At 42.4% G+C, this 25,175-nt stretch overlaps 1 protein-coding gene across 1 annotated transcript in view; it reads right to left on the bottom strand.

Moving 5' to 3' along the window:
• tmem8b (transmembrane protein 8B) overlaps positions 1–25,175 on the bottom strand; it is a 115,064-nt gene that overhangs the window by 21,065 nt on the left and 68,824 nt on the right. The window contains exon 6 of the mRNA XM_035378905.1: positions 3,506–3,894. Coding sequence (XP_035234796.1) covers positions 3,506–3,894 — 389 coding nt within the window. The remainder of the gene's footprint in view (positions 1–3,505; positions 3,895–25,175) is intronic.

Raw genomic sequence — 25,175 nt, 5'->3', positions numbered from 1 at the left:
AGAAGAAGAAGCGAAGGACCATGTACAGTACGTTTACAAAAAATGAAAAATAAAAGCAGGACATTGCTGCAAGGTCACGCAAACTGCTCTGGAGCAGTGGTGCGGGGGGGAGAAAAAAACACCAGAAAATTAGATTTCACTATATACAAATGCTATTGCGTGAGGTACTACGGCTCGAATGAATCCATTTTCACTGTCAGGCAAAGAAAAAGAAGAAAAAAAAAACTGGAAAGCCCAGAAGTCCCTGGGCTGTGACTGAATGATTGAGTGACAGGTGTCACCTCTAAACGGCCCATTCAAACTGCTCTGGCGGGCCTGTTCAGCCGAGACCCATTTGTGTAGCAGAAAGGCCCGGCGTCTGAGGTAAAGTGGTGAAAATGACACACATTACACACTCTGGCCATAAACCCGCAGTAGACTGACAGCCCGAGCGTCAATGCCCAGAAAAAGGCATGTAGCAGTGGGCAGAAATCATTGCCCTTACAGAGGCAGAAGAGTTCCAGAAGGTTCTGCCTTGCTCAAGCTTAAGGCATGGAGTACCTTTTAGACTCCCCTTCCATCTTTGTTGATTCATTAACCCATTTTACTGCGAGCTCAAGTGGGCTGGGAAAACTAAAGCTCTGATGTCACATATCTGGTGTAGCACTCAAGACATTAAAGGGTTCAGAAGTGACGGAAAATAATAAAATGAACTCAAAAAAGAAAACAAAAGCAATGTTTTTTCTGCTTTAACTATTAAAATCGTGACACTAAATTTGAAAATGTTATTTCCTAAAATTTGGAAAAAAGCTGTTCACATATGTAAATGTCTGAAAAAAACATTCACAAAATCTTAAATTATGCTTACTTTTGTACTTAAAAAATGTTCTTACAAAAAAAAACAATATGGGATTCATGACTTTCATCTGCAGACCTTTGTTTTTGTGTCCCAGGTGTATGAGATGATGAATGCTTACTGCTCGTAGATTTTACGTGCTATCCTCTTTATGTGATTAGCATAAAGAAAGAGCCACGAACAAATACAGAGAAGAAAAAATGTTTACAGATAACAAATGTCAAAATGTTCCTGAAAACCTTCTTAGATGCAGTTTACGATCAAATTTGACTGTACTCATGTTTTGTGAATGAGGCCCGCTGTGTTTTTTATTTCTTTTACGACACTTGCTGTGCTTATTCATCGTTCTTAAAGTGAGATATAAAATACCAGAGAATCTTTTTTAAAAGTTTAAAAGGTCCGCATTCAAAGGATAAAAGAAGCGCTTCTCTTTTATGCCTCCTGCTAGAGATGTCCAATTTCCACGGGCTCTCGGGGGCGAAGCGCGCGCTGGGCGGGTGGACGGTGTGGACGCGCACGCCGACGATTGCCCCGCCCAACGAGCTGCTCGGGGAAAGTTTCATTGGGCGCGAGAAACCCCGCCGCCCGTCCCCCCCCCCCCCCCCCCCCCCCCCTCCATCACCCTCAGAGATGACGTCCCTCCTCGGCGCGCGCCTGTCAGACTCGTTCGCTTTCCCGTCCGCCGTTTTGCTTTTCCCCGCCGCCGCATTTTTCACCTCTTAACCGCGAAAGCCTCGGTCTCTCCCCGGCGCGTCAAAATAACCGGCCAGGGGGACCGCCTCCCGCGCTGACGTCCGGACCGGCCGCTTCGCCGGCGCCGCACAATGGAACTCTCCGGAGGCCGGCGGCCATTGAGCACGCGGCGTCTCCTTTGATTTTGCGAATGCGAGGCGCGATCGGGCGATTTTCCTTCCGTTCGCTAACCTGACGCCCCGCGCAGGAGAACGGTCTCACGTCCCTTAAGCATTAGCGCAGAAATATCTCGCCCGTCAAATCAACCCACCCCCTAACCACCCCCCCCCCACTCCCAACTGTCAGCGTCCTCTTTTTTAATAGAAAGCATTTAATCATACCCTGTATTGTTCTCTGAATATGCTCGTGATGCAATTCATGAGACAATGTCATATAATACAAACAGCTAATGATATTCACAGGGACTGATAAAATCCATTATCATGTTAATTATAATCTCCTCCACGTATAATATTATTGATGGTTACAGTCAGACTGCCGCAGCTGTTCGTCTTTATCGGAAATCCCAAATCCTACCCAAAAAGAATGTGTTCGCCTGTTTGATCAGCCTGGTTTAAAACACAAAGAGCGATAATTTGAATAAAAAGGCGAAACATTATAAATTCACAAAAATAAAAAGTCACTGCTTTGACATTCCACACCGCAAGCGAGACACATGACTGAAGATGTGGGGGCACAACAGCGGGTTGGTTTTGTCTGGAGAGCTCTGCCAATTTTGTGCCACTGGTACGAAAAAGCATTGACATTTACAGTCACGCACGCAGCAAACGACATCTCCCAGGTTGTGAGAATTAAGTCAACGGATGCTTGGCTTCAACCATTTTATTAAACTAACCGTGGAATTGCGACTGAAGTGCAGAGCTATTCATCCAAAGAAACTGGTTCAATGGGGATTTTGTGGGGGGGGGGGGGGGGCAACCCTCTTTTAGATGCATTATGGGCACTACCAGCACACTTGACTCAAGGAAAAAAATATGAATTACTTACAATTAGGTTTTTCTTTTTTTTTACCATGTACCAAATGAGAAGACAGAAGGGTCAGATCTGTAAGCACTTTCATTGGCCCAACCCCATAGGATACATGCATGACAGACTCTTAGCTTTCTACATAAAATGGCTCAGCCATTGCATTAAATACAAATACAATTATTCCAAGCACTTTAAAGCATTATCTTTATCTTGAAAGGAGTTATGTTCTGTTATGTGTAGCCAAAATATCAGACTATTAAGATGGATTCCAGAGATATACTGGAAATGATTTTTTTTTTTAACGCAAGAAACCATTTTTTTTCTTCTAAAAGGAGTCATCTGTCTGTTATTAAGCAACAGTACTGCCATTTTTTTCCTTAGTAATGGGGGTGTTGGTATGAAAGGCAGCTACATCTTTTCTCTGGAAAATGATCACATTATTTCAAGCATCTAATTCAGCTTGAAAATGAAGCAAATAAAAGGTAATTATAGGAAATCAAATTATTTTTTTGGAAATGAAGCTCAAAGTCATTTTTTGTATGTATTGAGTCTACCTTCTGCAAAGCTGACTGATAATTGTCTGGTACATCCAAAGAATGGCTTTTACTTTTTTAGAAGCATCAACCTCAAAGCATTTTAGCACTGTTGTTCCTGTATGAGTCAGAACTGATCTATTACTTGCGTATCTGATGTGCCTTGATATTCTGGTTTACAGTGAGCCGATACAAACAAGAAAGGGAAAGGGCACATGATTAACAGAGATGGGATCCACTTCATTTGAGTTTGGCCAATTCTTAGAATTATTAGAAAACAAAAAAGAACACAGTAGCCATTTTGCAAAGAATTAACTTCATTTCAATTCATTTCCTGTACTGGCTGAATATAAACTGACCCCATCCCTGGTGATAAGATAAGTGTAAAAAAGACAAAAAGTTCAGAAGGACTCACCACGTTGAGCTTGAGCTCCAGGTTCAGCACGCCCCCGCTGTCCAGGACGGGCATCAGGTTGATGGCGAAGATGGCGGCCCTGTCTGGCGGGACCGAGATGTTGGGCCCGAAGAAGATGTAGAAGTGGACGGAGAAGGTGTCCAGCTCGTTGCGCAGCGTAGGCCTGATGGGCCAGCACTTGTTGGCGTCGGTGTCGGGGGCCAGGTAGGTGATGGTGTCTTCCGGGAGGAGGGCGGGGCCCCGCTCCGACCCGTTCTGGGACAGGCTGGGCAGGCCGGCCGCGGGCAGGGCCTCCGTCAGGGAGAAGGGCATGGCGGCCCCGAAGGACTGGGGCATGTTCAGGGCAGACCCGGGCGAGGTGCCTTTGGAGACGCTGGGCTTGGAGCAATCTGGAAGAACAGGGAGGAGCGCCATCACGTGGGTGGCACAGGCTTGGGAATACCAAGAGACGGGCACAGCCCAGAGAGATGGGGGCGTTGTAAACGCGTTGTATCACCATGCCGACTTGAATAGCAGCGGTTTTAGCAGAACAAACATGACAGATGAATACACATAAACAGGTTATTTGGAGGTAATGGGAGCCCCTGTGAAGAGGGGTTGCTGGTGAGAGGCACTCTCTTTGATGAGGGCATCACATGGTCTCCTGTATCCAATCCCACGCGTTCTAAATCAGCGTGAATCAACGGCGAGCGCGTTTGTGTCGTTCAGAAGAGGTGTTCGGGAGGATGCGTCCCACTCGCAAATGCCCATGCGTTGGCACCCCCCCCCCCCCCCCCCCCCCCCCCCCCCCCCTCCCCGTGTCAAGAGCTCCTTTTAACGCTTCGCATCCAGGCTTCTCAGTCACAGTAAAATCAAGCTGTCAATACCTCAGCTTCTGAGTGACAGGGCAGAGAGAGACAATGGAATCCCACTCGTAATTATGCAGATCTGTGGTCCCTATTGAAACGATATTGGGGAGGTAGGGAGGGGCGGGGAATGATTTCATTATAATTAGATCCTTAAAAGCATGGCTTAATGGGCTCCTGGCTATCTGGGAATCTATGGGTTTTATGTAAATATGTTTTTCCTTAACATTCATTGGCAGCACTCTGTAAATTTAAAGTGGGGACTAAAGAGGATGCTTTAATTAATTGCGAAACACTCAACGTACAACAACTGTGGTGAATTTCAATGGCTAATTTGCATTCATGGATAGAGAGACAGTTTGGTACAATCTGACATTTGGCTTTCTCCGGTTATGAACTGGGATTCTTTAAAACTCTTTGGGCTCAGAACTCTAGAGTCTTCTTCTTCTCAAAGGGCACTTCGAGGAGTTTTCCAGAATATGTTTACACATTTGATACTCTACAGCTATCGTTTAATATTTATATATGACTGATTCATGAAATGTATTTTATTTAACCTAGAAGACTGTGTATAGGAAATCCCTAGTGGAGTGGTCAGAACACAAGGTCGATGGCCTTACAATGGAAATACATCAATTCTTGGCACATCAAACCACCCACTAGGCTGTATTCAATCATCATTTGTCCTTATCTTAACCATGATTTACTTCCAAGTAAATGCAAGCATTACATTCTGTCTTCACAAACAAAAAAAGTTTGGCAAGTTAGTTTTAGTGATTGCAGAACTTGCCAAGCTGTGTTTGTGATTTCTTTAAAAGACTGCTGTCGATTATGCTCAGCCACTGCCTTTGTGTTTCATTTTATTATCAAACGCCCCCTTTAGACCTTTTACGTGATACGAAGGAAGAAGAGCAGGTATCCATTATTCAATCATTTCCCTTACATTTTTGGATTTCCTGTCAGCGGTCTCAAGCCTACCATCACAAGTTCAGCTCATTGCAGACACATCTGGGGCATAAGAAATAAGTGAACAAGAAACAGAGCATAGTGCAAAAGTGCCAAAGTTAAAATAAATTTGGCTTAGATTGACATGGAAACTAGCAGTTTCTTTGTGAGTTTCTGAAATCACCTGCAGAACTGCATGACAGGATTCACAGAAAAAACCCAACAGTGACTAACATGAAAAGTTACAAAAAATAGGGAGCTTTTTACTTTGGGGAAAATATCAATCACATCACCTCTAAGAGGACTTTGGCAGTGGTGATTAGGATCACTGTGCTTTCACTTTAGCTGGCTAGCTGCATCTCAAAATACATTGGAACGTATGGGCTTGTTGACTAAATAAGGGCACAACTTTGAATTTGCTTTTTAATAAACTTTACCGATCCATGATTCGTGATTTAAATGACAATAACGAAGATCATTTGGAAGCTTCTGCCATTAATTCTTTGCCACACGTGGCAGTAACCTCAAGAGTAGCAGTGCCGCTTGTAAAAGCGTTTGTGTTTTACAGGTACGCTGTGGAAACCGGCCACGATGTGAAACCAAAGAAACGCGAAGCCCTCCAAGAATCAATAAACCTGTGCCTTAATTAGTGTGTTAATCACACAGCTTTCAACAAGACATTTCAGATTGATCAAATTAATCTTTTACTAACTCCATAATTATCGGCGCCTTGCCGAAACAGTGGTGCGGGCTTTGCCAGTGGAACTTGACGTTGAGTTGGAACGTGCAGTTACAGGACCCCTGTGACTTGCATGATATACAAGCGTCTAATTGGGTAGTTTTGCCTTAGGCTACTACATCAGCTAGTATCTCTTTGTCTTTTTTGCTCATGGGTGGAATAGCGTGCTACAGGAAGGCTAGACCCCTGTTTTTATATGGGGGGGAGGGGGGTGTTATGTGGGGAGGGGGAGGCAGGAAATAGTGTTTCAGAAGTTTTCAGCCATTTTCTCAGGGGGTTCACTTTCGGACGCTGGCTGCCAGTGGTGCTCTGATGGCGGGGGTAATGAATGGACCCAGCTTTCTCCTGGAGCGTTTCGTCCCCGGTGGGATCTGGAAAACGGTTTGTGTCGGTTGAGTGGAGATGTCCGGCCTGTCAGGAGGGTCAAGGCCGAGTGGCAGTGTCTAATCATCACGGACTTCTCTTTTTTTTAAACCCCAAAAATGAATTTATCTGGCCATCGTAGCAACATCTCTTTGTGCTATAAACGGGCTAATCTGACCTCTGTCGGTCCCACGGCAACAAAGCTGTTTCACCAGGTCAAAATTCAGGCTTGGCATACGTGCGCAACCAAACAACCAGACCCCAAAGCCAAAGTGACCAAATTAACTTCATATAAGATATTTGGTGCGTGATGAAGACAAACCCCATTCATAAACTTGTGTCTGAAAGGGATCCTGGGAATCTGACTGCAATTAAATCCGCTGATCAACACTGTCACTAGACTGGCATGAATAAAATCCTTTAAAACATTAAAAACATGTTTCCTGAGTGTTTAAAGCCAGGGCCTTGTAATTACTCCTAAATGTAAGTGTAAAGCAGTGCCAAATTCAAAGTGTATTGCACATGACATTGAGCTATGGTTGGGTTCAATTGTACAGGAAACTTAATTTGCAACGTTACAGCAGTGGAGAGCAAAAACCTTCCCCATTAGACGATTCACTCCAGAAACAGAATATTCAGGTACAGCCTCATCACCCCACACTAAGCTCCAGAACTGCCTGAGAGACAAACAATGTATTTTTAACGAGAACAAGAGTGATTAATTATGTGGGGGTTTTTTTCTTCTGGAAAGCGAAAGTCTTCCCCAGACCTTTAAACTTCTGAACCCGTACCGTGCATATTTCGCAACAGGGATTTGCCATTAGAACGTGCGCTTCCACTCCCAGGATGCACCGCGGCTATGCTGCAAGGTGCCTGCATTTCTTATCATTCCTTATTTGCTGACATTTCTGCTGCGTGCAGACTGTTCCAGGCCCCGATGACAGATGCCGAAAGTTGGCAAGGACGCCGCTTCCTTTCGAAAAAGGCACCATCAGCTGAACGTGATCCGGAGCAGCGCGCTCCACCGCGGTACAAAACCCCCCCTCCGCCAAAACGTGGGGGTGCGTCCCAGAAGAGCGCCCTCAGGTGCATTCACCTCGCGCCCCGACTCCGAGCCGGACGAGCCTTGATGGATCCCCAATACGTCGCGAAACGAGGCGATTAAGCCCCGTGTCTGTCGATGCAAATTTATGCAAAGCCGCCTTTCATGGACTTTGGACTGCCTTACGCTGGATCAGAAGTTCAATTTATTGAACAGAGCTCAGGGCTTACACAACATCCGCTACAAAGTTACAGTACCCCTGCCCATAGCTTCTCCAGTCCTGATCAAATGTAGCGCACATTAACACCGAAATATGTAAAACGCTGCGATGCCTAGAGGAACCAGCATCTGCTTTGATTTCTTCCCTCGCGCCATTATGCATGTATTACTTTGTAAACCTACATTCATTTTCTCTGTCAGCAGAAGTCACTCTGTAACTCTTTGTATTTCGACGGACGTGACTATGAATGCAGCAGAATTAAATTCACTGTTAATCAGACCTCTGGGCTGGGTGTAATGGAGTTGCGCTATCTTTGCATACAATTGTTTTAATTAGCGAGGATTTCAAAAGCATCGTTCTTGTCTCTTTTTTTTATTTTTGTCCAGTAAATGTCTGGCACTTTGTCATGATGTGTTCAGCGCTCATAAAAGCCCCTGAATTGTATCAACGGGGAAGTAAATCAGCAGTGCCGCGTATTAAAACCGTAGCACAGGAAATTGGGAAACGGGTAAAGGTCTCGCGCTCGCTCTGATAACAAACGCAAATAAATTACAGCATGAGCAAAAACTATTATCTGCTGTGGCACAATTTCTAATGTCAACACACACGCGGCGCTCAAACGTATTATCAGATGTTCCGGGGATTATTCTTCAGTCACTCTTCGCTCCCAAGAAGTCGCGAGAGGCCAGGGCACGCAGCACCGCAGATTTACTTCGCCGAGAATTGACAAGGGCTAAATTAACTCCCATTGACACAACCCCACATCGCCAGCCTATAAAGTTCCGCCAGGCAACAGGAAAAGGTCATTCAGCCCTTGAGCACGGGAGGCCATCAAAAGTCCAATTCTGCTCAACGCCGGTGCAGATTTATGCCTCTCACACCATGATTTGTGGAGCGCGCTCATAATCCATCCATCTTAGACCGCGGACGAAGTCGGTGAAGTATTGCAGTAACTCCTGATTTTGCATCAATTTCTCCCACATTATTGCTTCATATCAGTGCGTTCGCAGCCCTGTGTGACAAGCCTATAAATGCCAGTTATGCATTATCCGCACCGGCTAATGAAACCGGGCGGAGTGGGATTTTATATTGATTTTAAAAGATGTGTGAGAAAAAGCATGTTTAATGGTGCCGAGAAGAGTAGCTCAGCTCATTTTTTTCGGAGCTTTTTGTATCTAGTCAAGTCTGTAGACGAAAACATTTAATTAGCAATAACTACCTCTTCCGCATCTTCATAAATGCCTAGCTGGTATATGTGTACAAATATAATAACATAATGTCATTCTGAAATTCCATTAGCAATTTGGCCTTTCCAGAGATTTAAAAAGGGGACTGTTGACTCAAGTAATGAACTTGCGAATGATTTCTGAAGTCTAATGAGCACCGGTAAAGTCACAGTTGTTCCGTTGGAGTAATGCTCAATCGTTAAGACTAAAAGTCAGAGAGAGGTGTCTAAGCTTTCATGGATCACGTACAATGTTATGCAAGCCCTGAATATGCTTTCTCTGTGTCACAGAATTATTGCTAGCACTTCTTATGAACGAACCTTCAAAATATCTAACGCCTTTGTAAGTAGTAATTGGTACTACATAACCATTCATAAATGCTCATTTATTTAACCACAAATAGTCATGTGATTTTATTATGTCACCACTGATGCAGGAAGTGAAATTACCATTGTATAAGACAAACATATCATATGCCTGTTCGTAATTGTAGACAACATTGTTTACGAATGTCTATGTAGGGCTTATGGCGCTATGAAGCACTTATGTAGGATTTATATAGGGATTATGAATGACCGTTCATAGAAAGTATTACCAAATAATGTAACCAGCGGTAAAAGGGGCATGTACAGAGAGTGGAATGGATGGCTTCCTATGCAGTGGCAATGAGAGCGATCCTTTGCCTGCAGGGCAGATTCATTTTTCTTTGATGGCCTCCGAAAATTAAACTTGTCTTTTTTTAAACAGAGGAGTTAAAGGATTCTATCCTCAATTATGTTTCTGCGAAAACGTTCTTCCCTCCCACTCCTCGGTCTCACTCTCTCCCTCTCTCCCACCCTCTTTCCCTCCCTCCCTCCCTCCCCCCCTCCACTCGTCCTCGGGTCAGGTCAGAGCTGAGATGTTACGCTCGGTGGAGAGAGGCGACGCTCTTCAGGTCCCGTTATCAAAATTGAGGCGGTCTCGGCTGTGTCGGAGAGCACCTCCGGCTGAGGTCAAGTGAAATACTGCAGGCAGACAGGCTGTGACTATGGAGAGGGAATAATTAGTTTTGTGTCACCATGGCAACACTGTATATTACTGCAGGAGAGGCAGAGATATTCCACTGAGGCAATCTATACCATGCGAGCCGGTCTGCGGTGTGACAACAAAGCACAGAGCATTGCTTGTTTTTTTTTTTGTTTTTTTTTTTAAAAATTTTTTACATTTTGAGAATTTCTGAGGGTACAGGCATTTGGAAAGAAATGAATGCTAAAATTTTGTAGCATCCATAAAAAAATCTAATATTGGAGAAAATTCTAATGACAACACTTGCAGCAGCGAAAAAAATTTGGCTGGATGCATCAGTGGTGAAAAAGGTGAACCAAAAACAGGTATTCCACGAGGCAGCGATTTGAGGATAGTGGAACAATACTGGCGGTTGATTCCTGAGATTAGTGAGAGGAGGTAAATTAGGGATATAGCCAGCTGATCAGCAGGAGTCTGCATACAAGAGCACTGGGACCAATTCAACTGACTGAAACCCTCCAATAATACACCATGGCGCAATGTATTACGGCATGTCGACATACGCAACACACAAACATATAACCAAGCGTTCCAGGCTTTAAGTCCAGGAACTGATCAGCGGGTGGTCATTACGAATACATCCATATGTGTTTCTTATGGCATTCATATGCGCTATTCGCTCTTTAAGTAAATATCCAGTGAGATCATTCAATTTGGCTTCTCCTTCTGTTTTACTTAAACTGATCATTTAGAATACCAGGCTGTTACAGATGATAAAAACAGGAGCGTTCCAACATACGCTGTCTGTAATAGTACTACAGTGTTGTTCTGCTGAATTATTTATTAGTTATTCATATTTTATTAGTCATTTAAGCTTAACTTTGATTACAGTTTCCAGACAAGGGTTATCTTGAGATAATGTTTTGTCTTACTAATATTTATTTATTGAAAAAGAAAAACAAGAAATCCCTGTTGTCAGCGGCACAGAGAATTGAAAATCTAGTGAGATCGGTGCCTAGTAGTGTGGAGTTATAGCAGTTTTGTACCTTCACCTGAATCTCAGGCCTCATGGACGTATTTGAAAGAAACTTGGTATAAAGGAACTCCCGCAAGCTTCGCTTTGGTTGTTTCTGTTCTCCCACTCGTAAGCACGCATTGCAACATTTGTCTTCTGCAGCAGGACCGCAGCGAAAGGGAACCAATTAGCGGCACACATTGTGCCGGCTTTTATAATTACCTTCCGAGCACCATGCACTACTGCCCCTCAAACATTCGCCGCTCGGGTTCGTACTGCCGTTTTTTCATCACAAATTTTGGCAGGGACATCAAAAGCCGCAGGCAGGCTCGCATGCGGCAGGAGGCTCACGCCAGGGACTTATCCCTTTCTCCGTCACCAGGGGAGTGACGCTGACAACACGCCACACATCATGTCCTGGGCAGCGGACATCAAGAGGGATCCCGCGAACAGCTCGAGTCGCAGCTTGTGAACTCTTTCAGAAGGTAAACCCTGAAAACATTTGTTTTACGCGGAGACGGAGGTGGGGGCGGGCTAACACCCTAGCTGCTTGAACATGGTTTGGCTCCAAATCAAAACATAATTACCATCTTGAGATATCGGTTGCACGCCATCCAATTACTTAGTTGTTTATTGGTATGACAGAAAGAAGTCCCTGATCGTATTAGATGCTAACGCACGCATGCAGGGATTGAAAATTAGGAGCTGACATTTTGCAGGACTTTCCCCTACACCGAACAGAAAGAGTGAGTCTCTGTAGTCATGTTCTCATGCTGTTATTTTATTTTTTATTTTTTTGGTATTGGAGGGGTGGACAAAGTATTACAACAGGGATCTTGTTCTGTTTTTTTAATGGGGTTGGGGAGGGAGGGTTCTTCTCCCTGTGGACCCACTTGTAGTGGCAGTCTAAGTCCTTCATACACCAGAGGACATCACCGCACAGCCCTATTGTTTTTAAAATGTCAGACACAGTCCCAAAAGCTTAGCGTCGTCAACTCTGGGAGATTGGCTCACAATTCCCAGCAAGGGTGGAAGAGTAATCCAATAAAGCAGCACTTGCAAAGCTCCACTGACAGTACGCTTTTCAGCTGCCGTAGATTCATAGCCATGGAGGGATATCCAAGCATGGTAATGTACAGTGCCCTCCCTTTGAGAATAATGCTGCTGACATCTAATGCTCCAGTGTGCAGAAACAAACAAACACCCCCCCCCCCCCCCCATAACCCCCCACCCAACCCTCATTTTCTGTTTATCTGAATCTAGACAGGGGGCAGAACAGGAGGCTTAATGGGGCATTAGGGGAATAGTCAGCTGCTGACATAGAAAGACTGGAAAGGCTGAAAACCTAAGGACTGAAAACCCAAAGGCTGAAACCATCGAAGCTTAAAACCTAAGGGCTACTTGTTACAGCAGCCCGGAGCTTTCTGTTCACAAATCTGCCCTGACACGCAACAGCCGACACCCCTGGGCAATCTCTGCTCCCAAAACACTTTCAGAAGACCCCTGGAACTGGCTGATCCCATATTGCAGCGGAGAAAATGTCAAGTCCGACTATTTCGAGAAACAACAGCAGCGTAAGTCACAGTTCTGCCTATTATGTTTGCTCTTGCACAAGGCAGATGCTTGTATAAAAATAAACAGATTCAGCAGGGTGTTTATAATAAGGCATCTACTCCACTGACAAACCTTTGTGTGCACAGATAATTTAATCATTTATTTATTATGTGTACTTTACAGGAACAATGCACGCTAATCTGTGTTTTTCACCAATTCATCTATGCATTAGTGCCAGATGAAGCAAAATCGAAAATTTAGTTTGCGTTTGTTATCCTTGTTACTCTGCGTTTTAGGTTACAATCGTCAACCTTTTCACAGCATTTTCATATACACTCAAAGACTGAATGAATCAACTTAACTGACTTTTAAACTAGGTTATGTACAATAGCTTGGGAAAAAAAAACACTTAAGCCGATCACATTGACAAAGCGGTTAAATTTGACTCGAGGATTCGGATTTACAGCTCCTCTCAGGTCCTGTTCGAAAATCATCGATAGAAACTGATTATTTATCAGCACAATCAAACGGAACCTTTCCCCATACCTAAATCTCCTGGGGAAAATTGCTTTTCTGTCAGTTCCGGGGCCAGACGAGCCACTCCTGGTTCGGCAGGAGAAAGATGATTGTCGAAGTTCTGTCGAGTGGAACGCGATGGGCAAACGATAAGAGAGACCTTTCCCGAAGAGGCGGACGGCGAGATCGATGGAGGCCGACTCAGAAGAAAGGACAGCTTCAGAGGCGAAAGGCCTGGGGGCTAGCGGAGGTGAGCGCTGAGCCGTGCAATTCAACAGCCCTCTTAGCGAAGGGCGACAAGAGGCTACCGCACACGTGAATAAAATGGTGTAACCACAAATGTTTTTTGCCAGCCCAACGTCATAAGGACCCAGCGATGTTCGGCTCCTGTCTGCATCTCTCTCTCACGGTGTGATTTAATGGACGCTCACTCGCGACACTACATCAAACTAAGCATATTTTGCTAATGCGCCCATTACTGTTGTAATGAAATTACCTCACCAAAAAAATGCTTCAATGGACAAATCTAAATTAACCTAATGAATTCAAATGGACCTAAAATTTTTAAATGCGAAAAACCTAAAAAAATATAGGTGTAACAAATTGAAGTAAAACATTTTAGGTTTATCCTGTGAAGCATTTTATTCAGGGCAGGATCTGTGGAGGTGGAACAAAAATACTTGTTATGTGCAAAGAAATGGAAGGAGGAGAAAACCCTGCGCTCATCGTATATTCTTCATATGCAGGCACTGCTACGGGCATTCGCCTCAAAGCCATTGACTTTTGATCTCAGACACTCACCGCTCCAGATATGGGTAAAGGCAAGGCTGTGGTCCTTTGTCACCCAGGCATTACCAATAAAAGCAGGTCTCAGCTGGTGTGCGATCAACATAATTTCCCACATATACACGCAAGCACGCACACCCTCCAACACGCACACACACTCACTAACACACACACATACACACACACATACACACATTTAACAGGCTTTACGGGAGTTTTCAGCTGTGCGGGGAATGCAATCAGGCCTCCTTGGCTTTTATGAGAGACAGGGTGAAATCTCTCTCCACATCTCAGTGTTATCAGGGAGCAGCGTGGTTCCAAGCAATTCCTGGCCCTTCTAGATTGATGGTCTTGTTCAGATACATCCGGTCTTTCCAGTGTAGGATCATGACCTCCCTCTCTGAGTGGTTTTAAACTTTAATAAACACAGGTTTTTCGAGGTGGGTTGGGTCAGACGTGGAAGAAACCAGGAGCCAGGATTCTTCATGACAAAACCGAATCATTTCCCTCTACTGGGAAGAACACCTCACCCACATTACTTAAAAATCAATTTCAAAACGAATACCAGTTGAAGAAAACAGATTGGAAAAGCGATTGAAAGAAATGAAGAAAGTTGGCAGTCAAACAGCCAAGTTTAAATAAGAGGATCTAAATGAGATTTTTAAGGCATTCATTCTACAGTACACCATATTCCAACTCATATGTAGCACAATCAACAGCAAAACACAATTTATAGCATGTTGAACCATACTCAAGCATTGTAAGTAGAAAATCATGCTATATTATTTAAGTAGTCAAACCTGTTATTTGACTTCTTTTAAAACATTCTAGGCTCATGCATCTGTTATCGAATGAAAATTACTAGGGCCCAAATTCAGGCATGGGGCCACTCCAGCACAGGTTTTGTTCAAGCCAGACTCTTGAACAAATTGAAAATGTGGGCTTAAGGGATTGCTTTCAAGCAGTTTTCGACACTTTCAATTATTTTAAGAGAGATTTGAGTCATTCCTTTTTCCAAGCTCTTCACCTTTCAGAAGTGTTTATAGTTTCAGTAACATGTTCCCACACTATTATGTTGTAATTCCACCTGTCAATCAAAAACACTGAGCAAATCACACACATTCAAACACTTTATAAGGCCATTGTTGGCCAGACTGCATCAGAGAAGACAACTGTATTACTGCTAAGCAAGTCTTTAAATATATGTTTTCCTGCATGTTTCATGTGGTTGCAGGCATACATGCATTTATAAAATGTGACCTTAAGGGGCAACTCATATCTAATTAATATCAATTACCAGCACAATCCACTTTCTGCAATCACCATTTCAGCTCTAACAATAAATATACAGTATCATGAGCAGAGAGATCCCACAGCTGCGTTTGTGCAAGCACTGTGCTCCATTGGCTGTACACAGCCAGACACCTTTCAGAAACATCCCTAATATTCAGCAACAATACATTTTTTCCCCCCAGATTTAATTGCCTTCCCTGACTCCCCCGAGGTCCTGATAAGGCTGGGTCAACAACATGACATTGACAACAATTTGCTTTTTCTGCAAATCCTTGCTGTTTCTTCCGGAGTTTTGCCAGAGTGCTTGGATTTCTGCTCTACTCTGGTGGATTCCTTTTCTCTGCTGTCTCCAACAATTTTTTTTAAAACTCTCTATTCTTTTTTTCTCCCTACCATAATGACAAGGTTTAATCTGAGGTAGTGCTTCTGACTGCTTATCTACAATGGGAACATTTCATTTCCTTTCAACTGCAAAGACCTTGTTTGCAAATTAACCTGCCCTCTGTTTGTGTTCCTTGCATGTTTAATTTCTTGCTCCGGTACCAATGAATAGCTAAAAAGGAGAGAGAAGCCCTCCAGTTCAAAGCGGCTTCTTTGGCTGAGCTGCTCATTGCGTTGGAGTGCACGCAATATTCTAAGAAAGCCAACTTTAAAGTGCTTGGGTGACTTGGCCCAAATGAGTAATTGAATAAAGAAATGAATGACAGACTATTGGTTTGTGAATTAGGACCTGCCTCTCTGAAAGCATGCCCACTGGCTCTGACCCGGAAACTGAGGATGCTCGCCAGCATTTGTGTGTTGTGCTGTTATTAGCCTCCAATGAACAAAACGCTTGTTCTCATTCTTATCTTCAGTAGAATGAATGCACCCTCCATATTGAATCTGCAGTTTTTCTTCCAAGATACAAAGGTTGCGGTAGACAGTAGGAAGCATTACCTATCTAGTATCTCTTATCCGATCCAGATATTGTAAAACATTACCACTGTATTCAAAGCTTCAATGGTAACAGTAGGGGGCACCCATTAATTATTCAACACCTTCTCTCTGTAACATTTTTTTTTTTACAACTTGGAGTGTGCTCTATTTATTTTTATTTTACTTTATTTTAAAGCGCATACAGACACATAGCGACACTCATTGCAGACATTAAAAATGCAATTATCGTGAGACCAGAGTTAAAGCAGACCATACGAAAGCGTGACATTCTTATATCCACCAAAAATGCAGTGAAAATTGTCATTTCAAATATCACAGGATGTCATTTCTTGACATTCGGATGCACTTCGAGGATGAATTTTCCCCGGTTTTCCACCTTGGCGATAAAAAGCGGGGCTGCCTGTGCACCTTTGGAGTTTAAGAGAAGGTTGTTCTTATCTAACAGAAGCTCAAATCTGTTTGCACCAGAAAAATCTACCACCCTTTTCCCAATACAGGAAGGGTCTGTGTAAGGACTCTGTCCATAGATCCAGTATCCAAGAACCATCAGAAAAACACCAAAGGTCCCTCTGAGTAGCCAGAGCTTGATGTGAAAAGCAAAGGCGTTTCATTACCAAAGGACGTGGATCAAGAAAGAACTAATGCAACCAGTGATTGATGTTAACAGATGGAAGATTTACAGCTTGGATCCACATTTGTATCCACACTTAGACACACACACACACAAACACACACGCCCGCATGCACATGCACATGCACATGCACATGCACATACACAGACACACACACATACACACATGTGCATTCATGTGAGCATGTGTGTGTCGGTGTCATGAAAATTATAGGTGACTCTATTCATTCTATTCTGATGCATAAAATCAGGTAATAAATGCACATGGTTTTGCTTAGCTCTCGCTCAGAATATGTTTTATAATATCCAGCAGCTCACGTGCATGTGCAGTAGTTATCTCCTGTTTGCTTTGGCCTAGTTCATAATATACACAGCCAGTGACAATGTGAAGACAATACAACCATCCACTCAATACAGAGCATAAGTGTGTGGACACAGCTGAAGAAACCTCTTTTTTATGCATTTTCATTCGATGTTTCATAGAACACAGTCCATTATTTATCTGCATTTGCATTAAACTGTCTTTATATCATCACTTGGTTTCATGTGTGGCTTTAAACAGTGATTATAATCAATGCTGATGGTTCTGTTATATAGCTTTTGTTACGCTACACAGAGCATACTTAATTAGTTTATTGAAACCAATGTCCTGTTGTTGCAAAAGTCCTGGTTCGGTGAGCTAATTGCTTGAAGGCAATTAAATCAGTGGTTTGTATCAATGTCAGGGTTAGATGCTGACCAAGTCTTTTTGACCTCAATAAGAAGAAGAAACAAGAATCACTGTGACAAAAATAGGTTAAAAAATGTTTTATAGTTTTGATAAAAATTTATTTCTGAAACGGTACCCTGTAGTGTTCTTCCCAAAGTAGATCATAAGACTGTATTTATATACTACCCCAGTATCTAGTCCCTTAAGATGCAGTGCACTCACTTTTTGTTTCGCATTCAAAAGGTTCATTGAGCCACAAAATTAAGATGAATACTTTCCTTTTTCCAATTTATAAACAGGAAAAAAATAAACAAAGTGTTGCATGTCATTTCAGTAACACTTTACATTAAGGTTCCATTAGCGAACAAGAGTTAATGCATTAACTAACTGAACAAGGAATAAACTAATCTATTAACATGTATTCATGTTTACGAAGCCATTTTCTTAGGTGTAAACTATGTGGTATTCACGCAGGTGTTACATTAGTGAACAACTTGTTCATGTTAGGACATACTTCCTTGAGTATTTCCTGTCAGTATATAAAGAATTATGTGTTATGACCAAAATGGAACAAATCATACTTCAATAACATTGAGTTAACATGGAAGAGAATGGTAGATATAAATATTAAAATGCAAATGAATTATTTGTTCGTGTTATCATATGTCATGTTAATAGATTATGTAATTCCTTGTTCAGGTTAGTTGATGCATTAACTCATGTTAGTTAATGGAACCTTAATGTAAAGTGTTACTGTCATTTCTCATTACAAGAGCTGAAGAATAAGCGAGAATCATGGTCTCAAAATGACCAATACTCAATCCTCCCATAGTGCTAGAATTTTGTTACTTGAAAATTAAGCTCTCAAATAAAATTCTAAATTACCTATTGCATGGAGTTTTGTCCTTTGAAATGTCATATTCCTTTCCCTTAATTAAAGAGTAATTATCCATCCATCCATTATCTATACCCGCGTATCCTGGGCAGGGGCACGAGGGGTGCTGGAGCCTATCCCAGCGTGCATTGGGCGAGAGGCAGGAATACACCTTGGACAGGTTGCCAGTCTACCAGGGCACACACACCATTCACTCACCATACATATGGGCAATTTAGAGTCTCCAATTAACCTGCCAGCATGTCTTTGGACTGTGGGAGGAAATTGGAGTACCTGGAAGAAACCCACACGGACACGGGGAGAACATACAAACTCTACACAGAAAGGCCCAGGCCGGATTTGAACCCAGGACCTTCTTGATGTGAGGCTGCAGTGCGACCCAGTGTGCTATGAAAATATCCCCGCTCTTGCAAGTGATATAGAGAAAGCCTGAATTCCAGCATGCAGATGGTGTAGAAATCAACATTCACGTCACCACTGACTTTGATTGAAGTGAAATGTCAACGAGATGAAATAACTCCAGATAATACATCACTATTATTATTATATCGTAGATTGCATTAACACAATTTTTCATGAATCTTAAAGGGCTTTACAGCGGAACAGGATGACTCACCTCACCCAAACACGGCAGCTGTTTTGAGATTTATTATCTAATTATACTACAGGGATGTTTAGATGACTGGATAGAATATGGAATTTCACGATGACCGCTCTCAACTTCAAATTCAGTGCTATGGGAGCTTAGCAACTACACTGAGTCGCTAAATAACACTCCAGTTCCAGGTTTAGTGGCATGACGTATTTTTCTGGATTTATCGTACTCACTCATTTCAAAAGGCACAGCAATATGGCCAGTGTATATTTTAACATTTGTGTAGGTTAATTATAGTGAACTGGGTAGTTTTGCACAAACATTTCTTCAAGTTCTTCGTTAAGTTGAAATGTAAAGAACTCACTACAGGCTTAGTAGCTACTAGGCAACAACTAAATTTGTCTGCACCATGTGTCCATAACACAAAACTTAGTAGGGCAAAAGCTTTTGTAATGTACAGCCACACAAAATAAAGTTGATGTTAATTGATCTAGTAACTGAGCTCTATGATGTGAAACAGACGTAACCGCTCCAACCAAAATGGCGTCCAGTGCACCGCACCTCTCAATTTCCCCATACGCTATAAGGGAGAAACTTGTGCCTTTTTCTACCAAACTAAGGGGTTTACAGTCATATTGTCAACCCAGTTATACCCAAAACATTGGCAAAGATGAGGTTCATACAGCAGTTTTTTGAGCCATTCTTCAATATATTCGAATGGATCTGCTATTGAAACGTCATTAATAACACCGTTATTCCTGGTCAACTGCTTGCGTAAATATTTAGTTCATACATAGGATTACGTTCTAACTATGTTTTGTGGTGGAACATTTTATTGATTTTAGTAGTGAGCAAGTTGTAACTTGTGAAGATTTAACCCTCCTGTTCTGTTCATTTTTTAGGTACAGCAAAAATGTTCCCGGGTCAATCCCCATACAGGGGTGGCTTGCAAATACATGAAATGAACCATTTTCATTTAAAATGTTGATTACACTAATTAAGGCCAGTAGAATAAATTTCATACTGAAAAAATAATTTTAAGTATTTTTCCTAGATTTTCAAACTTTAAAAAGGGTCAATTTGACCCGCAACATAACAGGAGGGTTAAGTCACAGCGAGGCTTAGTTCTTACTATTGCACAGCTGATACAACTGGCTCCTGACCCTTCATCTGTGCGGCAACCACAGTACAGTCAGTAACATTAGGTAATTTAGGTGCCCCTAAATAATCAATTGCTTTCTCATTACATGATAACGGCACTCGAACACAGCCAGCTGTTAGATTGTCATGATAATTGCCATGGTGATGCCCTTGTTTTCCATCCCCTCACTGACCTGAAAGTCAGGAACCAGGGCATTTTTGCTGGTGTCGCTGTCTTTGATGGTAAATGCCAAAAGGTCTGAAGAAACTTCCGGAATATGCTTTTACGCATCGCTAAACCTTTGGCATCAGCTGTTCCATCAGGTTCAGCATCACAATGAACTTTCGTGCATACCTCTGCATGCCTTGAATACATCAGCACCAAACCTTATTCTGGAAGCAGTGGGGAACGAGGCTAATGCAGTTTATAAAAGTTCTCTCATCTACATAATGATTGCGATCCTTTAATAATTAATAGCCCTGAAAAAGTACATTGAATTGCATGCCATTAGGTATGCCACAGATGGATTTTTCTAAAGTGAGACATCCATGTGGATGCACCCTATGGTTCACTGACCTTTCATCACCGAGTGTATCTGAATTTAGCTTCAGCTTTAATGGGATTATAAATGTACCAGCAGCGGGAGGTCGTCTTCTGCATTCTTAATTTTCCAAAATCCTATTAAAACAGAACGACTTTTGTCCCTGTGTCTCGCAGCTCCTCTACAAGGGGCGGGGTAGGAGGGGGTCGGCAAGTTCAGACGCTGTCGAGCCCCTCCCCCGACCCCTCCTGGGGGAGGGACAAAGGGTGCCGGGAGTCTTTTTTTTTAATGATGGAGGACTCTTGGTTCTAGTTTCTGCCCATGCTGTATTCTGTCAGTCTGATTTGTGGAGAGGCTTAGGGCAGAGGAAGAGAATCCTCCCATCATACTGATGAGCCAGGCAGCATGGCACTGTACCGGGCAACTGTCCTGATTGCATTAAAGCTTGCTGTGGTTTAAGCAGCACCCCCCCCCCCCTCATCAGTTTGTTTGTCAAAGTGTTTGCCTCTTGCTAATAAAGCATCCGTGCTTTTCAATCAGCAGGTGGTAAACCACTTTGTCGCCTGATTGTTTCGAACCGTGTACCACCTGTAGGCCCAACTCTCCCTACTAAACCGCGTAAAGCGGGGTTTGCAAAGTTAAAAAGTGCAAACTTTCAGTAAGCACGTAAATGAATAAAAGAAGCAAGCCAAGGTTACACAAAGTGACCGCCCACACTGAAGAGCTAGCGCGCTCGTTCCCGAGGCAGTAAAGAACACTTAAATCCCTCTGACTGGGGAACTTTGTCTTTTGGGCTAATACACTCAGGTGCCCATTTGGCATGTCAGGGGTATACAGAGTGCAAACACTATTGGCCTTGGCTCTGCAAAGACCTTGTTATCTCCTGATTTATTAACACCCAGGATCCAATTCACTGAACGTTAGATTACAGATCGAGAAGATTAAACACCTCACATGCAAAAGTATATTTTCAGCAAATATATTATGTATATATATGTTTTGCATGTCTACACATACACACAAAAAAGTACTTACATATATTTTTTCTTTTTTACAGTTTATTGTGAGAATATGATGGCCAATTAAGGCCTCACTCACAGAAATGGAAGATACTGAATAAATAAAATATGATGATAAAATATCAAGATCACAATATGTTATAACACCTCCATTTATAATGCAACATCTGAAAGCAATACGTTGTTTATATGTAATATATATATAGCTTTCAGATATTGCAAAATGTTTTTTTTTTTATTTAATGTGAAATATATTTATCATTTTTTTTTTTTTTTAAGTCCATATACATACAATATATTGCAAAATATATTGCAAAACTTCCGTAAGGGCCTCTCTCACCTCCAACTGCCACAGGTGCCTTGACAGGATGTTGTAATCAGTAAGTTACTGGTATAACGAAACCCCTTTCCAAACATCAGTGCTCAGGTTTCGGCTCCCTAATGCACTAAATTACACAGACAGTGATTGCTTAGCATTAATATCCTGTTCATTAAGTAATCTGTTGATAATACAGTAGCACATAAAACATGCGCATTGTTTTAGGTCATGGAAGATAATGGTAATGTTATTATCAGGAATATTTGGTGCAATTAATTGTGAATATCCTATTTTAATTTAATTTGTTCGGTAGTGGGGGGTGGGGGGAAGTGCTGTTTTCATATATTGTACCGACTTGCTTTTGCTTCCCTCATTGTTTGCTACCCAGCAGTTCTGTCAGTTTACGTTGCATTAAGTTTTCCTGTTAACTGACAAGAATGGTGTGCAGTCACATCCTGTGTTCAAAGATGAGGCTTGAATCTAAACTGATGCTTGTGGTTCAAGCCTCATCTTTGAAGAGGAAACTTCAGAGCTACAGTGAAAGCACCACTCCCCAGCACATCAATAAGAGCAGCGCACTTCAAACGCACTCTCCGCACCACATCTCATGACCAAAACAGGTGCCATTATTTTCAGTTGATTGTTAGCATGAGCATCACGGATGGTACTGGAGTTTGCACCCCCAAAATTTTAGAGACACGTGTAAAACTAACCCTAATCCTAGCCCTACATCCTCTAACCATGTCTTATAACGGTCTTATAACGGTGCCCTCTAACACTCTCCACTAACACTGTCCACTAACACTGTCCTGTAATGCTGTCTTCACACAGGACATTCAGTAGAAATATACATATTTCATTCTGCTCATAAATCTCATTTGAAACCCCTGCTTTTTCTTCTGCTCCACTGGAAGGTGAAAGGGGGAGAGAACTAATGAAAAAATGATCCTGTGTGTGAAATCACTCTGGGTCTCCACGAAGGATGCCGGAGCAAAAGGCAGCGTGATTTCTGTTCAGAAGGCACATGCGGACCGCACTGGAGTACTTTGCCTGTGTCTGAGGTTGTGAAGGCACACATGGTCCAACCATACCAAACCCATTGGTCACTCTCCAGTTGCCCCAAGGCCAGCAGTGGTTTGCGGCAGCGTAGTACATGTTGTTTTTCCTCGCGAACTAATCTCAACCGAGCCTTTTTCAACCCACGTAATTTATAAACTATTGAAGACATATCACACAGGAGAAAAAAAAAATCCTTATTGTTGATGAATATGAAATAAGCTCCTAAGGCAAGGCCTAAAAATTCAGTTAATTAGACAACATGACAAAAAAAAATAAGATTCAAGCGATTCAAAAGATTTTCTTTCTGAGAGCAGAAAATATAATTTTGCTTACTCCAGTACAGCTTGAAATTTAGAGGTGTTCTAGAACTGTCAGTTTCTCAGCCGAACAGCTCCGAAACGAAGTCCCTCATTAGCTTTTTATTCTGACTAGTGGCTGTCGGCTTTGTTTTCCCACTGAAAAAGCCTCAAGGCAGTGTCTATTGTGCCATTTTTACCAGCACTGTCTGTCGAAGAACACCCACCTCCACACACTGTACACCCAAAGACAATTTTCTCTTCTCGCTGCTATATTAAGCCGTACGGCTCCTAAGATCCAAAGAAGGCTGAGATCCACGGTGGCATTTACAGTTATTGCTCGAATTATGTGCTCTGAATCGAAATATCCCAAATTATGTTTTCTACTGGCAACTTAGTGGAGTATGACAGACAGTCCTTGAGAAAAATTGCAGATTAAATATAGTGGCTGCATCCATTCTGCTGAAGGTAAAAGTGAGAAAATTCCCCCTTGCATTTCAGTAGAGTTCAGACTTGTTTGAGGCTAATTAGAGCACAGCTCAAATAGCAAGAATATATATACACACATATAAAATTAGGAAAACTCTGTTTAAAGTTTAAAGGCCCGATACAGTGGTGAGTCAAAATGACATGCGTGACGGAAACTACATCCTTCAGCTTCTTGCCTGATGTTTCAATTACCCTCGATGATGAATTACAGTCGTTAAAAGACCAAAATCATGGCTCATTGTCTTGGAACTGTTCTTGAAATCCCAGGCTGCCAACTTCAATTTGGGTATCTGAATGTCATTGAAATGAAGGGGGGTGGGGGGGGGGGCATCTCGGCGGACTCTCGTTAATGAGTAATAATTACAATTTTAAAGCATAATCAAGGAGGTGACTCCAATGTAAAACTAAACAAGCGCGAACCCAAAACATTTTACACAGTCGAGGGCAAACATTTATTACCGCGAGAAGCAAATGATGTCGGTAATGAAAAGAAAGAAACTGATGGTCCACTGAGCCTTCGCCTACGGTAAATATGAAAATGAAAATAACACAACGAAAAACTGTCCTGAATGCACTGCTCAGGGAGTAAAGAAATGGGAGAAAATGTAATGGTTGCCGAGAGACCATGGGAGTTCAGTGCATTTTTACTAAAGGACCCGTGATCCGCCATTGCTACAGCGCAGCTGTATCTGTATTACTATCTAGAGCACAATATTGGCACACTGAACAGTATACCAGCCTCCCTGCATTACTATCATAACCATGTATATACAGCAAACTGTAACCTGGCTATCGCATTTTTTCAGCTAACTAGTGGTTTGCATCTTGCAGTTTAGCCTCTGTAGTTCTGTTTGTAAAGTTGTATGTGGACAGTAGTCACTGATACATTCATGCCTACCTCCTGAAGCGTGATTCTGATCTGTCAGACAGGTGTTTGGGCTTTTTTGCTCGTGGTAAGAATTCTTCAGTCATCAACTGTAGAGGTCTTCTTTGGCCTTCCAGGCCTTTTGCAATTGTAGAGCACACCAGTGCTTTCTTTCTTCTTAATGATGTTCCAAACAGTTGATTTTGGTAAGCCTATGAAGTTTCACTGGCACAACAGAGGTCCTCATGTTGACAACTGCCAATAACAGATTCCAAAGGAAATCAAAAGCCTAGAATGAAGACGAGGTACTGAAAGCACTCTTTTGCTTTCACTAAGGAAGCAATTAAACAGACCTGACTAATCAAAACACACCTCTGCTTCAGACGTCTTCCCGTTTAAATGTGACTTGGTGGCCTGCAGACAGGCGTATGGAAATAGATTTTCTTTTATTGTTTTTTCTCGTCGACACCGAGCAGCCTGGGTTTTGATTATTTTCTGAAAACTGCTCCAAGGTACTAAATCTCCCGGATCTTAAGAAAATACATTGCAATATGGGCTTTTCGTTGACTAAAGCGCCCCTTCTGCTTAGATATTAACAGTATCGCTTCAGGGCACACTGATTTAGG

Source organism: Anguilla anguilla, chromosome 10, assembly GCF_013347855.1.
Source record: "Anguilla anguilla isolate fAngAng1 chromosome 10, fAngAng1.pri, whole genome shotgun sequence".
Classification (NCBI taxonomy): Eukaryota; Metazoa; Chordata; class Actinopteri; order Anguilliformes; family Anguillidae; genus Anguilla; species Anguilla anguilla.
This window is presented reverse-complemented; position numbering and strand designations above follow the sequence as displayed.